Source organism: Bidens hawaiensis, unplaced genomic scaffold, assembly GCF_021521415.1.
Source record: "Bidens hawaiensis isolate Kalapana, Puna unplaced genomic scaffold, B.hawaiensis_p1.1 tig00028999_1, whole genome shotgun sequence".
In the NCBI taxonomy this organism is placed as follows: Eukaryota; Viridiplantae; Streptophyta; class Magnoliopsida; order Asterales; family Asteraceae; genus Bidens; species Bidens hawaiensis.
The window spans coordinates 108,862-127,555 of record NW_027494768.1 but is presented as its reverse complement, the minus strand read 5'-3'; the positions used below and the strand labels follow the sequence as shown (position 1 = coordinate 127,555).

The 18,694-nt window shown below is 38.8% G+C and overlaps 1 protein-coding gene across 1 annotated transcript; it reads left to right on the top strand.

Annotated features, from left to right (window-relative positions):
* The first annotated feature begins 12,785 nt into the window (after positions 1-12,785).
* On the top strand, positions 12,786-18,439 carry LOC143578029 (uncharacterized). Its single transcript, XM_077061710.1, has 4 exons — positions 12,786-13,001; positions 13,089-13,383; positions 14,167-14,383; positions 18,229-18,439. Exons 1-4 carry the CDS (start codon positions 12,786-12,788, stop codon positions 18,437-18,439), a joined length of 939 nt encoding a protein of 312 aa, XP_076917825.1.
* The last annotated feature ends 255 nt before the right edge of the window (positions 18,440-18,694 follow it).

The following is an 18,694-nucleotide window of genomic DNA, read 5'->3' as shown; positions in this document are numbered from 1 at the left end:
CTTCTGCAATGCTTTTCTTGCTGGAGATCTGATTCAACCAGTTATAGCTCCTGAGCTAAATCAAATCCATCCTGATGATGTGGAGGAAATGAGTATCTCTTGGAAAATAGCCATAGTAGTGTTCAGAGCGAAGAAGTTTACCAAAAGAATAGGAAGAAATAACTGGAATGTGCCAGCTAACCAGAAGGTGGAATTTAACAAAGATACTCTGTCATGCTATAACTGTCACTAGCCGGGTCGCTTTGCTCGTGAGTGCATGAATCCAACCAAGGAGGGAAACACAGAAAGGGCTTTGGTACCGTTGAGTAATGCAAGAGGAAATAATGCAGCTGGTTCAACTGAGAGCGAGCGAAGATTGGTAGCTCAATAGTTTCTTCGGGGACGAAAAAGTCTTAAGTGTGGGGATGTTTGATGTGTTGTAAAACACACTTACTTTTCGTACCTTTTTATCATGTTTTAATTGCTTAATTGCTTAATAAATAAGAGTTATGGATTGTTTTTGCATGATCTTACAAAGGTTGAATAGTAATTGTAGGTTATGAGTTTTAAGGAAGAAAAGTGTCAAGTTTGAAGACTCAAGGGGCCTTTTTGATCAAGTTTGAAGAGTACAACTCAAGGCCCGACACAAGCCCACAATATCCAAGCCTTTTATGCATAATATATTAAAATATTTAAAAAAAAAAACCCTAACACCCTACATCTGTCCGATCGGAAGTTTCAGCAGCAAGGAAAGAAAGAAAAACTTCTGTGCAAGCTAGGTGGCGGCTAGGAAAGGAAGAAGAAGGCTAAGAGAGACTTGGTACAACAGCTAGGGTCGATATTCATCCATAAAGTCAGCCCAAATCTTAAGTATTAATCTCATAAACTTTGTGTTTTTGTTCAAGATACATAACTTGTTAATTTTGATTTTTTACTTGAATAGTTTTGCAATTGAATTGAAGTTTGACTTGCGCTTGATTGATCTTGATCATTGAATGAGTTTAATTATGTTTTGGTTGAGTTACATGATGTTTACTTTGATGTATAGCTGCTATCCAAATATTATGTTAGGCTAAACTAGTTAGTTCTACCTAGGTTAGATGAATATTGTTAGGTTTTAGAAAGTAATATGGATTGTTGATCATCATGACTTGAATTGTTCATGAAAATTTTGGTTTAACATTGAGTTAGGTTGTGTTTATTGGCTGTGATTTATTTAATTATACTCATATACCTCTTTCTTAGATTGATTGAATCGGTTTTGATTGATTTTAGCTTGGTTGATGTCTTTACTTTGTGTTTAGAGATTGTTTGCAGGGTGTACAACCGTAGGGTTTAAGTGGGTGTGTTAATTTATTAGAGTCAGCAGGTAGGCACCTTCTTAGAGACCGAGAAGTGATAGGAAGTAAGGTCGTCTCATAGATTTTACTTGTTAGGATTAGGATTGCACGAGAGCGGCTTCGGTTCTTGTCGAGTTTGGGTTTGTGAGCGATTAGTTGACCTAGTTTAAGTTAAACTAAATGGTTCCTCTATCCTTGGTTGCGTAGTATTCGTTTCCATTAGGGTCGTGTTTCTGTGAGACCGAGAGGAGAGTCGACATTAGAACACTTTAACAATTCGTTTCCCGGTTTTGTTCTTAAAATCAATTAAGTGTAAGTTAGAGTTTGTTAGTGAGACCGAGAGGTGATCTAGCTTTCTTTAGTGAGACTTAGTTGTGTCATCCTTAGAAACCGGTTTCGTGAGATTCTTCAATCCATTAGCTTATTATACCTTCAATAGGATTCTTACCTAGGTAGACGTTTTCTCCAATTGCAGTTAAGTCTCTACGTTTTATCAAGTGTTTAGTTAAGTTAAGTTTAGTTAATTAATTTAGTTAAAGTAAGTTAGGTCAAGTAGTTAAATATTAAAAATCATTTAAATATTCTTAGGAGAGTCTTGGTTGGGGCTATGTATTAAAAATGATTTCATGTGTCCTTGTGTTCGATACTCGGACTTCCTTAGTTCTATACTATTAGTGATCGGTACACTTGCCGGTTTTGTGTGGTTTCTTTAAGAGTCTTGTTTTATAAATTTAAAGCTTTGTTGTGAGTTACTTAGAAATTGCATCATTAGACACACATCAAGTTTTTGACGCCGTTGCCGGGGACACGGTTTGAGATATATTGATAACGACTTGAGTTAGGATTTACCTTGTTTGCTACTTGTTTTTTGTTTTTCTTTGTTTAAATAGTATAGCTAATTTTAATTTCTTTTTTTTATCTTAATAGTTGTATGCGACGTACTCGATCTCTAGGACCGCCTGAATCTGAGGGATTTTCCGAACCAGAGACAGATCTCCGTGAGAGACATCGTACCAGACCGTCTTCCAGTTCGTCTACGTTCGTCGGTAATACATCCTCTTCTCCTTCTTTTTCTTAATCCGTAATTAGGGTTAGGATTATGGGCGACACGATTCCACCACCGAGGAGGACAGTTGCAGACCGGGCCCATCCGGTCGATGCGGGCGAGAGATCCAACATTGCTCCACCAGCCATTGCAATTCTGACAAATTGCCAGATTCCATCTAACATTCTGAACACCTTCTCTCAATCTGCTCAATTTCACGGGTTGCTCCAAGAGAACCCGCACTCTCATATGACTCGCATTACGCGTATTTGCGACACGTTTCATCTTTCCGATGTATCCAAAGACGCCATTAAACTCTGCATTTTTCCGTTCTCACTCGTTGATCATGCAAGTATGTGGATTGAGTCCCTCCCACAGGGATCCATTGCTACTTGGACTGCCATGCAGACCCGGTTTCTTGAGAAATACGATCCTCCGGCTAAGGCCGCTCGTTTGCGTAACCAGATTCATTCTTTCCAAATGGAGGACACCGAGAGCTTCTACGAGGCATGGGAGAGATTTAAAAATTTACTCGCTTTATGTCCGAACCACGGCCTGCAAGACTGGGCAGTTGTTTAAAAGTTCTATAACCAAGTGACGCACGCGACTTAGAGTATGCTCGACACAGCTACGAGAGGCAACTTATTGACGACGAAGCATACCGATGAATGCATTGCTTTGTTTAATGGTTAGCGATGAGTGGATACCAGCGACCACCCGCTAAGAGCACCAAGACCATCGACTCCCTATCACGCGACATGCGTCCGGTCGACACGAGTACCGCACTTGCGGCACAGGTTAAGGCGTTGTCAAAGATCGTGAAGCACTTGTAGGTGAAGAGTAAGTTGTGTGAGATCTGTCGAGGGGGGCATGATACCGTTCTATGCCCCGTAGGTTTCCAGGAGGAGGCAGTTGACTTTGTTAGTAATCCGAACCAAAATCAAAACTCTTTCAATTCTTATAATTCGGGGTGGAGAGGTAACCAAAATTCCAACTTGAGGAACGGAAATCAATCCGGCTTCTAGCAGCGTTAGAGTCTTTTTCTAGGATTCCGGTGAGGGGGCGAGTAGTGGGGAGAAGAAGCCCATGTTAGAGGAGATGATGGCACAACAGACACAGATGTTGTCGCAGTTTATGACTCGAGATGAATCCCATCACAAAGAGACTCAAGAGAAATTTTGGGAGCATGAGTCATTCATGAGAAATCAGGGTGCGTCAATCAAAATCTTGAGTGGCAAATGGGAGATATAGCAAGTTGTCTAAATGATAGGTCGCCAGGAACACTTCCAAGTAATACCGAACAAAATCCTAAGGCGTTCGCGAAGGCTGTGACAACGAGGAGCAGTGCAGGGGCAGGTAGCAAGCCCGTGACTCTGGAGGTGACGAGAGGAGTCGTTGACGAGCCTGCGGTAGATGTAGAGGAGCAGGTGGATGAGGAGATTCAGTTGGAGTCTCCACCAGCCAAGGTGCATCAGAGGTGTGGCCTAGGAAGTACAGTACAGGCCGAAAACCAGCAGTTACCCAGCACACCAGCGAGAGTCTACAAACCTAGACTTCCATATCCCGGGAGAGTCCATAGGGATAGAGACACTCACACAAATGCCCAAATATGCAAAGTTCCCTAAGGATATTCTTTTAAATAAAGAGAAGTTAGCTAAAGTCTCTTCCATTCCTCTGAGTTTCGGTTGCTCTGCAGTCTTGCAGAGAAAGTTACCAGAAAAGATGTCTGATCCTGGGAGTTTCACGATTCCCTGCATCTTGAGTGATAATACGATTATTCATGCGCTGGCGGATCTTGGTGCCAGTATTAATCTCATGTCGTATTCCGTGCATCGCAAGTTGGGTCTAGGCGAACCACGTCCTACCCGGATCAGTATCCAACTTGCTGATCGTTCTGTGAAATACCCCCAAAGGGTGGTCGAGAACATGCTTGTTCAGGTCGACAAGTTCATCTTCCCGGTAGACTTTGTCATCTTGGACATGAACGATGACGATAGTGTCCCACTTATCTTGGGCCGACCATTTCTTGCCTCTGCACAGGCGTTGATCGACGTTTGTGAGGGTAAGTTGATTCTAAGAGTTGGGGATGAGAACTTCACCTTTGATGTTTGACAGTCACTAAAATACCCCAAGTCTGCTGATGACTCCTTGTACTTTATTGATACGATCATGGAACATGTTGGGGAGTCTTTCAGCGAAATCTGTGAGGATCTGCCTCCGACACCCAAATTCTCTATAGGGAGATTCCTGAGATTGAGATGGTTGCTATGACCAATCAGTCCTTAGATGACGACACCGAGTCACATACCCCTGAATCTGGCGTGTCTGCAAAGATCGTTCGGGACGATCCTATGGACCGACCTTTTATCGAGAGTCCTCCTTCTTCCTTAGAGCTTAAGGATTTGCCTGCCCATCTTGAGTATGAGTTTTTAGATGAAGAGAGGAAACTGCCGGTTATCATTGCATCTGTTTTGACGGAGGTCGAGAAGGAGAAGTTGTTGAGGGTGCTACGAGAGCACAAAGAGGCGATTGCATGGAAGATTATCGACATTAAGGGTATCAACCGTTCTTTTTGCACTCATAAAATCCTCATGGAGGATAATTTCAAAACAGTCGTTCAGCTGCAACATCAGCTTAATCCGAAAATGCAAGAGGTTGTGAAGAAGGAGATCATTAAATTCCTTGATGCGGGGATCATTTTCCCCATTTCTGATAGTGCTTGGGTAAGTCCAGTCCAAATGGTTCCTAAAAAGGATGGCATGCCTGTCGTTACCAATGAGAGGAACGAGCTTATTCCCACTAGGACTGTGACGGGATGGCAAGTCTGCATCGACTATCGCAGACTGAATGATACCACCAGGAAAGACCACTTTCCTTTACCCTTCATTGATCAGATGTTAGAGTGTTTAGCAGGTCAACAATACTACTGCTTCTTCGATGGTTTCTCCGGGTACTTTCAGGTTCCTATAGCTCCCGATGACCATGAGAAAACCACTTTTACTTGCCCTTACGAAATGTTTGCCTATAAACGTATGCCGTTCGGACTGTGTAATGCTCCGACCACATTACAGAGGTGTATGGTGGCGATTTTCCATGATATGATCGAGGACTCCATGGAGGTGTTCATGGATGATTTTTCCGTATTTGGGAGTTCCTTCGATCATTATTTGTCTAATCTTGAGAGGATGATGTCCCGCTGTGTCGACACCAACCTAGTCCTTAACTGGGAGAAGTGCCACTTCATGGTTCGCGAGGGCATTGTTCTGGGGCATCGGATTTCGAGTGTGGGGATAGAGGTTGACCGAGCGAAGGTCGAGACCATCTCTAATCTTCCCCTGCCCACTTCTATGAGATCCATTTGTAGCTTTCTAGGTCATCCTGGGTTCTACCGCCAGTTCATCAAAGATTTTTCTAAAATTGCGAGACCTATGACCAAACTTTTGGAGAAGGATGCCCCATTCGTTTTTTTTGAGCTGTGTATTGAGGCGTTTGATATTTTAAAAGACAAACTCATTAACGCCCCGATCATGGTTGCTCCCGACTGGTCGTTACCATTCGAGTTGATGTGTGACACAAGCGACTTCGCAGTAGGAGCGGTTCTTGGATAGCGGAAATATAAACGCTTCCATCCGATCTACTACGCTAGCCGGACCTTAAAAGGTGCACAGGAGAGCTATATCACCACCGAGAAAGAGCTTTTAGCTGGGGTATTTGCATTCGATAAATTTTGGTCATATCTAGTTTTGTCCAAGACGATTGTGTACACGGAACATGCTGCTATTCGATATCTCTTCTGCAAGCAGGATGCTAAGCCTCGTCTTATCCGATGGATCCTATTGCTTCAAGAGTTTGATATTGAGATCTGTGATAAAAAGAGGGCCGAGATTGTGGCAGCCAATCATCTTTCGCGTCTAGAGGGAGCTGAGTTAGAAGATTTGGGGGTCAGGATCGACGATCGTTTTCCAACGGAGAATCTCATGTTTGTTACGGCACAGGAGGAAGGTTTTCCATGGTTTGTTGACTTTGCAAACTATCTCGCAGGCGGGTACCTCCAGAAGATGCCTTACCAGCAAAAGAAGAAATTCTTTGCTGACATTATGTTTTACCTATGGGACGACCCGTATCTATTCCGCATCGGTGCTGATCAGCTGATTAGGAGGTCTGTAGATGTCAAGGAGGGATGGCAGATTCTGAGCCACTGTCATGTGGGACCGACAGGAAGTCACCACGGTGTGAGTTCGACGGCAAACAAGGTATTTGATTTTGGTTTTTACTGGCCTTGTATCTTTAAAGATGCACATCTGTTCGTTAAAAGCTGTGACCGATGCCAACGTGTCGGTAATATCTCATCCCGGAATGAGATGCCCCAAAATGCGATTCAGGTATGCGAGGTTTTTCATATTTGGGGTATTGATTTTATGGGCCCGTTCCCGTTGTCTAGAGGGAACAAGTACATCCTTGTGGCTGTTGATTACGTTTCAAAGTGGGTCGAGGCCAAATCCTTTCCCACTAACGACGCCCGAGTTGTAGTGAGATTTTTGAAGAATCTTTTCTCGCGTTTTGGAGTCCCGAAAGCCTTGATCAGTGATCGAGGTACTCACTTCTGCAATGTGTAGATGGATAAGGCGTTGCAGCACTATGGGGTCACCCAACGGCTTGTGACCACCTACCACCCACAGACTAGTGGGCTGGTGGAAGTGAGTAATAGGGGAATCAAACGTATTCTTGAAAAAATGGTTTGTTCAAATCATCGGGATTGGTCCGACAAATTAGATGACGCTCTGTGGGCCTTCTGTACATCCTACAAGACTCCGACCGGTTCCACACTATTTCGGATGATTTATGGGAAAGCCTGTCATCTTCCTGTTAAGTTGGAACACCGTGCTTCATGGGCCCTACTGAGGGTTAATCCTGATTTTCCGCCGCAGAGGGAAGTCGTTTCAACCAGATGCACGAGTTAGAGGAGCTCTGGGATCACGCATATGCTCAGTCATTTAGGTATAAGGAGCGGACGAAGGAACTGCATGATAGAAAGCTGAAGGGCAATAAGCATTTCAAGTGTGGGGATAAGGTCTTACTATATAACTCTCGTTGAGGTTATTCCCCAGAAAGTTGAAATCCCGATGGTCGAGACCGTTCACGGTCACTGAGGTATTCCCGTATGGCACTATTGAGATACAAGATTAGAGCGGGAAGTTAAAGGTGAATGGTCACAGGTTGAAACACTACATAGGCATGCCAGTTGCAGATAAGACAATCGAGGTATTCTACCTTGACTCATTCACCGAGGTGTAGACGTGTTGGATGCATCACTCAGGAGACAGCCCGAGTTGTATAGTGTGTATTATGATTTTTCTTTATTATCTGTTTTATTTATGTTATTTATCAAAAAAATAAAAATATTAAAAATACATAAAAATTAATAAAAATAAAAAAAATTAAAAAATACAAAAACACAAAAATAAGTTTAATTCTTATGTTTTTGCTTTCTGTTTTGTACGCCGCTACATGTGAGTGAGTTTGAGTTATTGCAGGTATTATGCGCATGGTAGCTCTTATGGCGTTTTGGAACTGGTTCTCCCGAGGTTGCGGCCGCGAATGAAATGTACATGGTCGCTCGATTATTTCACAGCTGGTGCAGATTCTGCATATAAACTAAGGGAGTAACCCGTTTTCTATTTTACATTTTGCTATTTTAAGTTTTTATTTTATTTCTTTTCCTTGGTCTCATCGAGGACGATTTCATTCTAAGTGTGGGGATGGGAATTTATTTTACTTAGTTTTAGAAAAAAATAAAAAAAAAATTGTTCTTTCACTGAAAATTATGTAAAAAAAAAAGTTTTAAAGAAAAAACTGTCCCTTGAAAATTGTTTTTGTTCTACATTAAGCAGGAAATGATATTATTACCAATGTGCTAACGAACTCTCAGAACTTTTGAAAAATAATATAATAATAAAAGAAGAGATGGTTTGCATATCTGATTTGGGATGTGTCGGTAGGCCCAACTAGCTTTGATAGTCCTCTTTAGCAGTTTTTATATATATAATAATTTGAAAAACGGTGGAACCGAATTTCGATGCTTATGGAGGATTACCATAATCTGAAAACTTTGAGATGGTAAGAATTAAATGCACTCAAACCAGCACACCACCCCATGTCCATCTTTTTACGAGCTTAGAAATAGTTATATATTTTATAGTGATATAAAAGATTGAAAAAAAAGAAGTATTTTTGAAAGTTTTATATGAAAGTTATGTATTGTATTATCAAAAGTTGTTCAAGAAAAGCAAATGCTTGTGAAGAAAGTTATGTATTGTAAAATGCCAAAGAAGCATTATTTAAAGTTAGTAAAAGAGGCCAATGATGCACATAATAGACGGGACTTAGAGTTTACGTGTTACCTTGGGGATGGTGACTCTGAGGATACACTAATGGGGCTCGGAGTTTCTTAGTCAATAAATATCAAATTAGGAATTTATAGGACAAAGTCCAATAATATTTCTGAATAGCTCGTACGACCTCCACATGACCATTCATCCATCAAAATTTCACCGAGTGCATCTAATTAGTACCATCAATGAGTCCTTGTCTTATGGTGATTTGTCAAACCAGTTTGCTTCGAATCTAGTCTTCTAGCTCTCTTTGTTTGAGATGGGGTAGGTGTAGCCTTAATATTTGGACTAACATTTAATGCAAAAGGGGGGCTTGATTGGCTGGTGGCTAGGTTTAAGTGGACAACAATATCGGCAATAGCGGTCAATATGTCGAGCTGTTTCTTGTGTTTTGATAATGATTAATAATCTGAGAGTTTGTTGTTTTTCACTTGGTTATGATCCTGTGTAGATTTCTTTTTCAGCGACGAAAAAGTCTTAAGTGTGGGGATGTTTGATGTGTTGTAAAACACACTTAATTTCCGTACCTTTTTATCATGTTTTAATTGCTTAATCGTTTAATAAATAAGAATTATGGATGGTTTTTGCATGATCTTACAAATATTGAATACTAATTGTAGGTTATGAGATTTAAGGAAGAAAAGTTTCAAGTTTGAAGACTCAGGGGCCTTTTTGATCAAGTTTGAAGACTACAACTCAAGGCTCGACCCAAGCCCACAAGATCCAAGCCTTTTATGCATAATATATTATGATATTTAAAAAATAAAAAAACCCTAACACCGTACATCTGTCCGATCGGAAGTTTCAACAGCAAGCAAAAAGAAAGAAAAACTTTTGTGCAAGATAGGTGGTGGCTAGGAAAGGAAGAAGAAGGCTAAGAGAGAATTGGTACAACAGCTAGGGTCGATATTCATCCATAAACTCAGCCCTAATCTTAAGTATTAATCTCATAAACTTTGTGTTTTTGTTCAAGATACATAACTTGTTGATTTTGATTTTTTACTTGAATAGTTTTGCAATTGAATTGAAGTTTGACTTGTGCTTGATTGATCTTGATCATTGAATGAGTTTAATTATGTTTTGGTTGAGTTATATGATGTTTACTTTGATGTATAGTTGCTGTCCAAATAATATGTTAGGCTAAACTAGTTAGTTCTACCTAGGTTAGATGAATATTGTTAGGTTTTAGAAAGTAATATGGATTGTTGATCATCATGACTTGAATTGTTGATGAAAAGTTTGGTTTAACATTGAATTAGGTTGTGTTTATTGGCTGTGATTTATTTAATTATACTCATATACCACTTGCTTTGATTGATTGAATCGGTTTTGATTGCTTTTAGCATGTTTGAACTCTTCACTTTGTGTTTAGAGATTGTTTGCCAAGTGTACAACCATAGGGTTTAAGTGTGTGTGTTAATTGATTAGATTCAGCGGGTAAGCACCTTCTTTGAGACCGAGAGGTGATAGGAAGTAAGGTCGTCTCATAGCTTTTACTTGTTAGGATTAGGATCACGTGAGAGCGGGTTCGGTGCTTGTCGGGTTTGGGTTTGTGAGCGATTAGTTGACCTAGTTTAAGTTAAACTAAATGGTTCCTCTATCCTTGGTTGCGTAGTATTCGTTTCCATTAGGATCGTGTTTCTGTGAGACCGAGAGGAGAGTCGACATTAGAACACTTTAACAATTCGTTTCCCGGTTTTGTTCTTAAAATCAATTAAGTGTAAGTTAGAGTTTGTTAGTGAGACCGAAAGGTGATCTAGCTTGCTTGAGTGAGTCTTAGTTGTGTCATCCTTAGAAACAGGTGTCGTGAGATTCTTCAATCCATTAGCTTATTATACCTTCAATAGGATTCTTACCTAGGTAGACGTTTTTTCCAATTGCAGTTAAGTCTCTAAGTTTTATCAAGTGTTTAGTTAAGTTAAGTTTAGTTAATTAATTTAGTTAAAGTAAGTTAGGTCAAGTAGTTAAATATTAAAAATCATAAAAAATTCTTAGGTGAGTCTTGGTTAGGGTTAAGTATTAAAAACGATTTCACGTGTCCTTATGTTCGATACTCGGACTTCCTTAGTTCTATACTATTAGTGATCGGTACACTTGCCGGTTTTGTGTGGTTTCTTTAGGAATCTTGTTTTATAAATTTAGAGCTTAGTTGTGAGTTACTTAGAAAGAGCATCATTAGACACACATCATTTATGCAGTATGGTAAGCCAACTGCAAATGGAAAAAGTGCTCTTGGTTCAGCAAAATCTACATAATCAACCTCTAGAGTGAATGGTACTGATGTGTTTGCTTCACGTGCAGATGTAGTAATTGTCGAAGATTGGACTGATGAGGATGATGATTTACCTATTTTGAATAATACAGACATTAATTCTAATGTTTCGTTAAATTTTCCTGTTTTGAACTCTGTTGCTACTAATGTTTGTGTGAGCTCTGTTTTTAAGAGCAAAGACAATCATGTGGTTGATTCTGTTAAAAAATTTAAAAGGGGTGGTGTGGTTTTGAATAAATCTGATAAAATTAAAGTTTGCATAAATCTTTATCACCTACGTTTGTTAAAGTAGGAAGTTATCTACTAATATTTTTGATAAATCAAATCCTAAGTCCAAAGCAGGAAAATCCGGCTCACACAACAAAACAAGACCAGGAACTGACCATGATAATTTTAATGTTAAAAGGCAAACATGTTTTAATTGTGGCATTCCTAGTGACATTGCTAGAAACTGTCCACACCGTCCGTATGTCACATATTATGGATATCATCAGAGGAATATGCCTCCAAATACCTTCTATAAGTTTAATTCTAATAAATCAAGGTATTATGAGGAAAATCCTTCTGTCGGTGATTGGAAAAAGAAACAAGGCTGACAGGTTAAGCTCTCATCAGACCAAGCCTACCATGTTTCAAAAGCGTTATGGAAACTCGGTTTCAGTCCTAGGAACCAAGTCGGCCTCTGGATCAAAATTGTTTTGGAAGTCAAAGTTAAATGTGTTTTCCGTTCGCAAACTAGAGACAATGTCAACCGTTTATTCTGATGACAAAGTTTTAAAACCCAAATATAAATGGTTGCCCAATCTCTGGTGTCCAAGCCATCAAAAACTTCCTACTCAATCTTGGATAATCAGAAAGACATGTCATGGCAATCTGTGACACGCTTAGATAAATCAGGCTTACCTAGCACTACTATGGACTGGGTACCAAAAACTAATTAATCTCGCACATCGTGCAGGAACAGCCATCGAGAAATATCATCAGACCTTGGTATGTTGATACTGGTTGTTCCAGGCACATGACAGGAGACATCTCCCAACTGCACGACATTCAAATATTTAATAGAGGGTATGTTTCCTTTGCGGGAGGAGAAAAGGGAAAGATTACACAGAGGGGTACTATAAGTAATGTTGTTCTTAAATTTGAGAATGTTAACTTTCATCCGTAATTTAAACACGGTCAGCTCAACGTCTCGCAGATCTGTGATAAAGGGTTTTCAACTCATTTCACTTATAAAGAGTGTCTTATTTTAAAACCTAGTATTATCATAACAGAATCTTGGGTTCTTATTCGATCACAAAGAAAAGATAATGAATACGTGATCAACATGAACTAAAATTTTCCAAATGAAATTACCCGTCTATTTTCAAAAGTGTCGAAACATAATTCCATGCGCTGGCATCGTCGTCTTGGTCATGCTAATGTAAAAAATTTAAATTGTGTTGCTAAAAATGACATAGTCCGTGGTTTACCTGTTAAAGATTTTGTAACAAATGAAAAATGTGTAGCTTTTTTTTAGGAAAACATCATCGTAAATCTCACAAGCCTAAAGTGTTCAACACTATTTCCTTAGTTCTTAAATTACTTCATATGGATTTGTTTGGTCCCCTTCATGTATTGAGTCTATCTCGCAGTTCTTATTGTCTGGTTATTACTGATGACTACTCACGTTATACTTGGGTGTTTTTCTTGTCAAATAAGAGTGAACTGCAGAATTGATAAAACACTTTTTGGTGCTCATAGAGAATCAACTCAAAATGAAGCTAAAAGGAATTCACTGTGACAATGGCACAGAGTTCAAGAACTCAACGTTGAATTATTTTTGTGCCGGAAAGGGAGTACTTAAACATTACAGCTCAGCTGTTACACCGCAACAAAATGGAGTTGTTGAGAAACATGACAAAACTCTAATCGAGGCCGCAATAACTTTGTTGTGTGATTCGAAGCTACCTTTGTTCTTCTGGGCTGAAGCAGTAAACACCACCTATTAGGTTCAAAATTGGGTGTTGATCAACAAATAGAAAATAAATACTCCCTATGAAATTGTTTTGGGTCACAAGCCTATCGTAGCACACTTTCGAGCATTTGGATGTCCGTGTACTTTACTAAATCTCGAATCGACTCCAAAGTTTGGAGCTAAAGCTGATGATTGCTACTTTGTTGGATATACTGGTCGCACTGCCTACAAAATCTACAACAAAACAACAAAGCAGACAGTGGAATCCTATGACGTGCGCTGGCTAGAAGAGAATGAGACTGATGCTCGTGTTGGTTCTGACTCGTTATTAGATTATAATGAACTGTTTAAGCCATTTAATGTGTTTCCAGTTGTTGATGCAGAAAACTCAGGTGCAGGTACTTCATATACTATTGATGAAGAGGACGACATGATTACTGATTTTCAAAAATCTCCTGTGCTGAGCATAGATCCGTCATAATCATTGGATAGTGCTCAGTCGTTCTCTGCAAGCCAACTAGAAATTGTTACTAAGACTGTACCTTCACAAGAATTTCCTGAAATATGTGAACAGCACACCACTGAAACTTCTGCGACCAACGTTTCATCAGTTGAGCGGGAGAGTGCTATTCGTTAAATTTTGGTAGCACCCTATTCACAGATATCATACCTAATTAGTACATTGTCATTACCTCGTACTCGCACAATACTGCAGCATCTGGATGGAAGAACCCCCTCTCTAAAATCCTTATTGATCCGACAAATTTGCCAACTAACAATTCCATTCCTGATCATTCTATTCCGGGAAGAATTCAATGAGATCATCCAATTGAAAATGTCATAGGTCACCTTGAAACAGGCGTCTTAACCAGAAGTCAGACAGGATACATCAACAGTTGCTTATTTTCTAGTTCATCTCTCAGATTGAGCTTAAGTCTGTTGAAATGGCTTTGCAAGAACCAACATGGGTGGACGCTATGCATGAAGAATTAAATCAGTTTGAGAAACTTAAGGTCTGAGATTGGTTGAATTGCCCGTTGGAAAGAAAGCTTTAGATACAAGATGGGGTTTTCGTATCAACCAAGATGGTACTGGGGTTATCGTTCGAAACAAAGAATGGTTTGTGGTTCGTGGTTTTCGTCAACTTTAAAGTTTAGATTACATTGAATTGTATGCTCCAGTGGCTCGTATTGAGGACATTCTTATTTTCTTGGCATATGCTTCCTACATGGGGTTCACCATTTACCAAATGGATGTCAAGACAACTTTTATGTATGGAGAAGTAAAGGAGGAAATTTATGTGGACCAGCCACCGGGTTTTGTTGACTCAAATCATCCTACTTATGTTTACAAGTTAGAAAAAGCTCTCTATGGTCTTCTTCAAGAGCCTCGAGCATGGTATGCAACTCTGACGACTCATCTACTGGGGCATGGGTACAAGCGAAGAACCATCGATCATATTTTATTCTTTAAAACTGTTGGGAAAGATCTAATCGTGGTTCAGATTTATGTCGACGATATTATTTTCAGCTCCACCAGTACTGCTCTATGTTTTCTGATTTTGAAGAAGTGATGAAAAAGAGATTTGAGATGATCTCGTTGGGGGAGATGACGACAATTGTGGGATTACATGTTCGTCAGAGTTCGACGGGAATTTTGCTACATCGAGGGCATGTTAATAAAATTCGAGTTCCAAGATTCTAAGTGTGTGGCGACTCCTATGGTGGAAAGACCTCTTCTTTAATCTGATCCTGAAGGGAACTCCGTAGATCAAACATACTATCGATCGATGATCGGATCCCTGATGTATCTCACCACCAGTCGTCTAGACATCATGTTTGCAGTCTGTCAATGCGCCTGTTTCCAGGCTAATCCTAAACTTTCTCATTTAATTGATGTTAAACGAAATTTTAGATATTTGAATGGACAACCGAAGCTAGGTCTTTGATATCCAAAAAAATCGGATTTTGATTTATATGCTTTTGCTGACAGCAATTATGGAGGTGATGATATTGACAGGAAATCTACGCCTGTTGGATGTCAATTCTTGGCTTATCGACTAATCTCAAGGCAATGCAAGAAAAAACAAAGGGTGTCCACATCCACTGCTGAGGCTGACTATGTTGCTGCTTATGCCTGTTGTTCACAAGTTATCTGGATGCAACATCAATTGCTGGATTACGGTTTGGAATTTCTTGGCACTCCAATTTTTTGTGATAATAATGCTGCTATTGCTATTGTTAAAAATCCTGTTCAGCATTCTAAAACCAAGAATATTGACATAAAAATTCATTTTATTCGTGACTGTTACGACCAAAAATTAATTCACCTTGAACAAGTTCACACTTATAATAATGTGGCGGACTTATTTACAAAACCGGTCGGAACATCCAGATTTAATGTGCTTGTAGGGTTTATTAAAATGCTTCATTTCGACGATTGAGTATTTTTTAGGTTAAATTTGTACATAAAAGTTTTTTTTTCTTTCTGTTAAAATATTTGCACAAATTTAGGGGGGGGGAGAAAAATTTAAAAATACAAAAAGAGTGTGCGTGTGTTCTTATAAATTAAAAATTTAAAAATATTTTTGCACTCTTTCGTTTAAAATTTGGCGGTTACTTAAGTATGAGGGACATATACTTGTATATGTTTGGTCCTGTTATTTACTTGTAGATACACAGGATAGCCATTCACCTGAAGACTGAAAGTGACTAGGGTGACTGTTGTGTGTTTTGTTTGATTCTTTCGCTTAAAATGTGTCGGTTACTAAAATTCAAGGGACATGTATTTTTATATGTTTGGTCCTGTTGTCTACTTGTAGCTATACGGGATAACCATTTACCTGAAGAATGAAAGTGACTGGTGCGACTGAATTTAAAAAACGGGGGGTCTTCTAAATAACTACTTGGGAAGTGATATGATTATCTAGTTAAGAGCTTTATAGAAGCTCAAAACATTTTCAAATGAAAATTTGATCCAACCTTTGGAAAATGAAAGATAGATTGATTTTGTGTGCCTAACGTGTTCATGTCACTAGATACATCTCTCTGAATGATAGGCAGAAAAGCAATTACCCAGTAATACACGAGCCCGTTAGTGTCTTGATCACCAAAAATATTATGTTTCTTAGTTATTGCATTGTAGTGTGTGTGTGTGTGTATATATATATAATATTGTGTCATAAAATTCGTCTTTAAAAGCTTAAAGGGTCAAACTAGAACTACAAGGGTGGGGCATTCACATAAGTCCTAAACACCCTGAATGTAAGGCCTGTAAGTCCGGAAGGCTTGTAAATCCAACGTTCAACCTTAGGTGTCATAGACCGAGAGGGATATTTTCATTCCTTGTCTACTCTTTTCTTTAACAATATTTTCTGTACCACAGCCATTAGGAATAGAGAATCTATTAGAGAATCCAGATAAAAGAAAGGTCTAACTGTTGGAATAGTTGTATCCATTGATATTTGATCTATTGTGGTTAGTAAGATCGGTAAATTAGGTGAAGGTAAGGAAAGAGAGGGATTCGAACCCTCGGTAAGCAAAAGCCTACATAGTAGCTCCAATGCTACGCTTTCAACCACTAAAATTTTGTTTGTATAAAGAAAGTCTTTTGATCAAGAACTAGGGGTTGGAGTCAAATTGGGGTGATCTGGGGAAAGCCAAATATGCTTTGAGAAGAGATAAGAGGCATCACGAGTCCATAAGTGATGTGCATCTAAGCTTTATACCTAATTGAACCTTATATGTATCGCTGACGCAATGAAAAGCATGCTAACTATCTTAATATCTTCTATCAACCAGTCTCTCTATGTCATAATAATGCTGAAAATGAATCATTGTGAAAGCATATTAAACAATATGATTCCATGTTCAGATCTTCTCATAAAAGTTTGCTCGTTTATCAAAATTGAAATTTGATCCCGAAACATGTTAGAATTACTGAAGGCTGGATGGTTAAATTACTTTGTTTTGATTTATTTTTGTCTTTATTTTATTATTATTTTTTGTTTATTATTCTTTATATATTCGTCTTATTTTTACCTCATGTTTACTATTGTCGAAACAAATGCTTTAAGAAATCATTTTAAACATAGATCAGGATTATATTTTCATCCCATAAAATTTGATACCTGCTAACTGTGTTCTCGGCCCAGTCAGATTGGCCCAAAGTTCTTATAATAATTGTATTCTAGGTCCAGTCAGATTGGTTCAATGTGTTTATGTTAATTGTGTTCTCGGCCCATCAGGATTTTCGGCCCAGATCACTTATCTTTGAAGTTTAAAAGGCATCTTATGTTATTGTGTGTGCATTATTGTTCATCTATTTCAAATCTCCAAACCTCTAATCCTTTTATCTCCCTAACCCAAAAACTCTAAACCCTTGATTACCAAATTTACTTCGATCTCTTTAAATCTTAAAAGGTAAATAGACTTAAATTAAAATGTGTTTTTGGATCATTGATGGAAATCAATTCAGGCTTTTAGGTTAAATAGATAATTGTATTGTGATATGTGATTTTGAAAATTGTTTGTTATGAATAATTATTTTGTGTTTGAATCTGTTTTAAGTTTTCTTGAAGTTGTAGGTTTGTTCATCCATGGAAGTTGGCATGTTTGGGAATATGACACTGTTTTCTAGAATTGAACCCAACGGTTTTCGGAGATGGTTGACTGAATACCCTTGGTAAATCAGAGAACCATTTTGATCAACTGAAATCTCAAGAGTTCTTGGTCAAACCTTGACCAAGAACCCATATGGTTACCCGAGAACTCGTTGTTCTCGGTGGTCCAGGGTCACTTGTGAACAGTTTTGGACCAAAAACGCTATATATTGACCGAAACCTTCTTATGTTAACCGAAAACTCCCAAATTGGTGCGAAAACTTCCGAAATCAAAGAAATAGTGCTCAAAATCAGATCCAATATCCAGCGAAGTTGCTGTCACTTGTCATTAGGGTTTTGGCGAAGATATAAGTGGCGAAGTTGTTTGGAGAAGTTAGTTGAAAGCAAAGTTAATTAATACTTTCTAACTTCGCCCTAAGAGAAGTTATCATAGAGGCGAAGTTATCCTAACTTCGCCATCCACTGTTCACTAAATATAGTTTGGGTAGTTTCAGTTCTCGTTTTGGTTAAATATGACTTCGATAAACATCACTGAACTGGTAAAGATGGAGGTTGAAGCTGGTTCAGCAACAAAAGCTCCAAAGTTACTTAAAGGCACTGTTTTTGTTGCTTAGAAAGACAGGTTTGAGCAATACGTAGAGTACCAGGATGCAAATATGTGGGTATGCATTCAGGATGGTTATATCCCTCCAACTACAGAATTTGAAGGTCGTGAGCAGCTAAAGAAGTATAATACGATGGAGGATGATAAGAATAAGATGTACAAAGCAGAAAGTAAAGCATTAGCAGCAATAACTATGGCAATGCCTCAAGAGAATCTACATACATTCTAAAAATACAAGACTGCTAGAGAGTTGTGGGAAGCATTGGAAAATCATTTTGAAGGAAATGTGGGAATTCGAAACTCAAAGACAAAACTGCCGAAAACTCAGTTCTCGGTGTTCAAGTACTTTAAGAGTGAAACACTTGATAACATCATCACAAGATACTATCATTTGATGACTGAGTGAAATAGTAGAAAAGCTTCTGGATGCTCTCCCACCAAAATGGGAGATGTATACAGTTTTGATTAAAGAAGACAAAGAGTT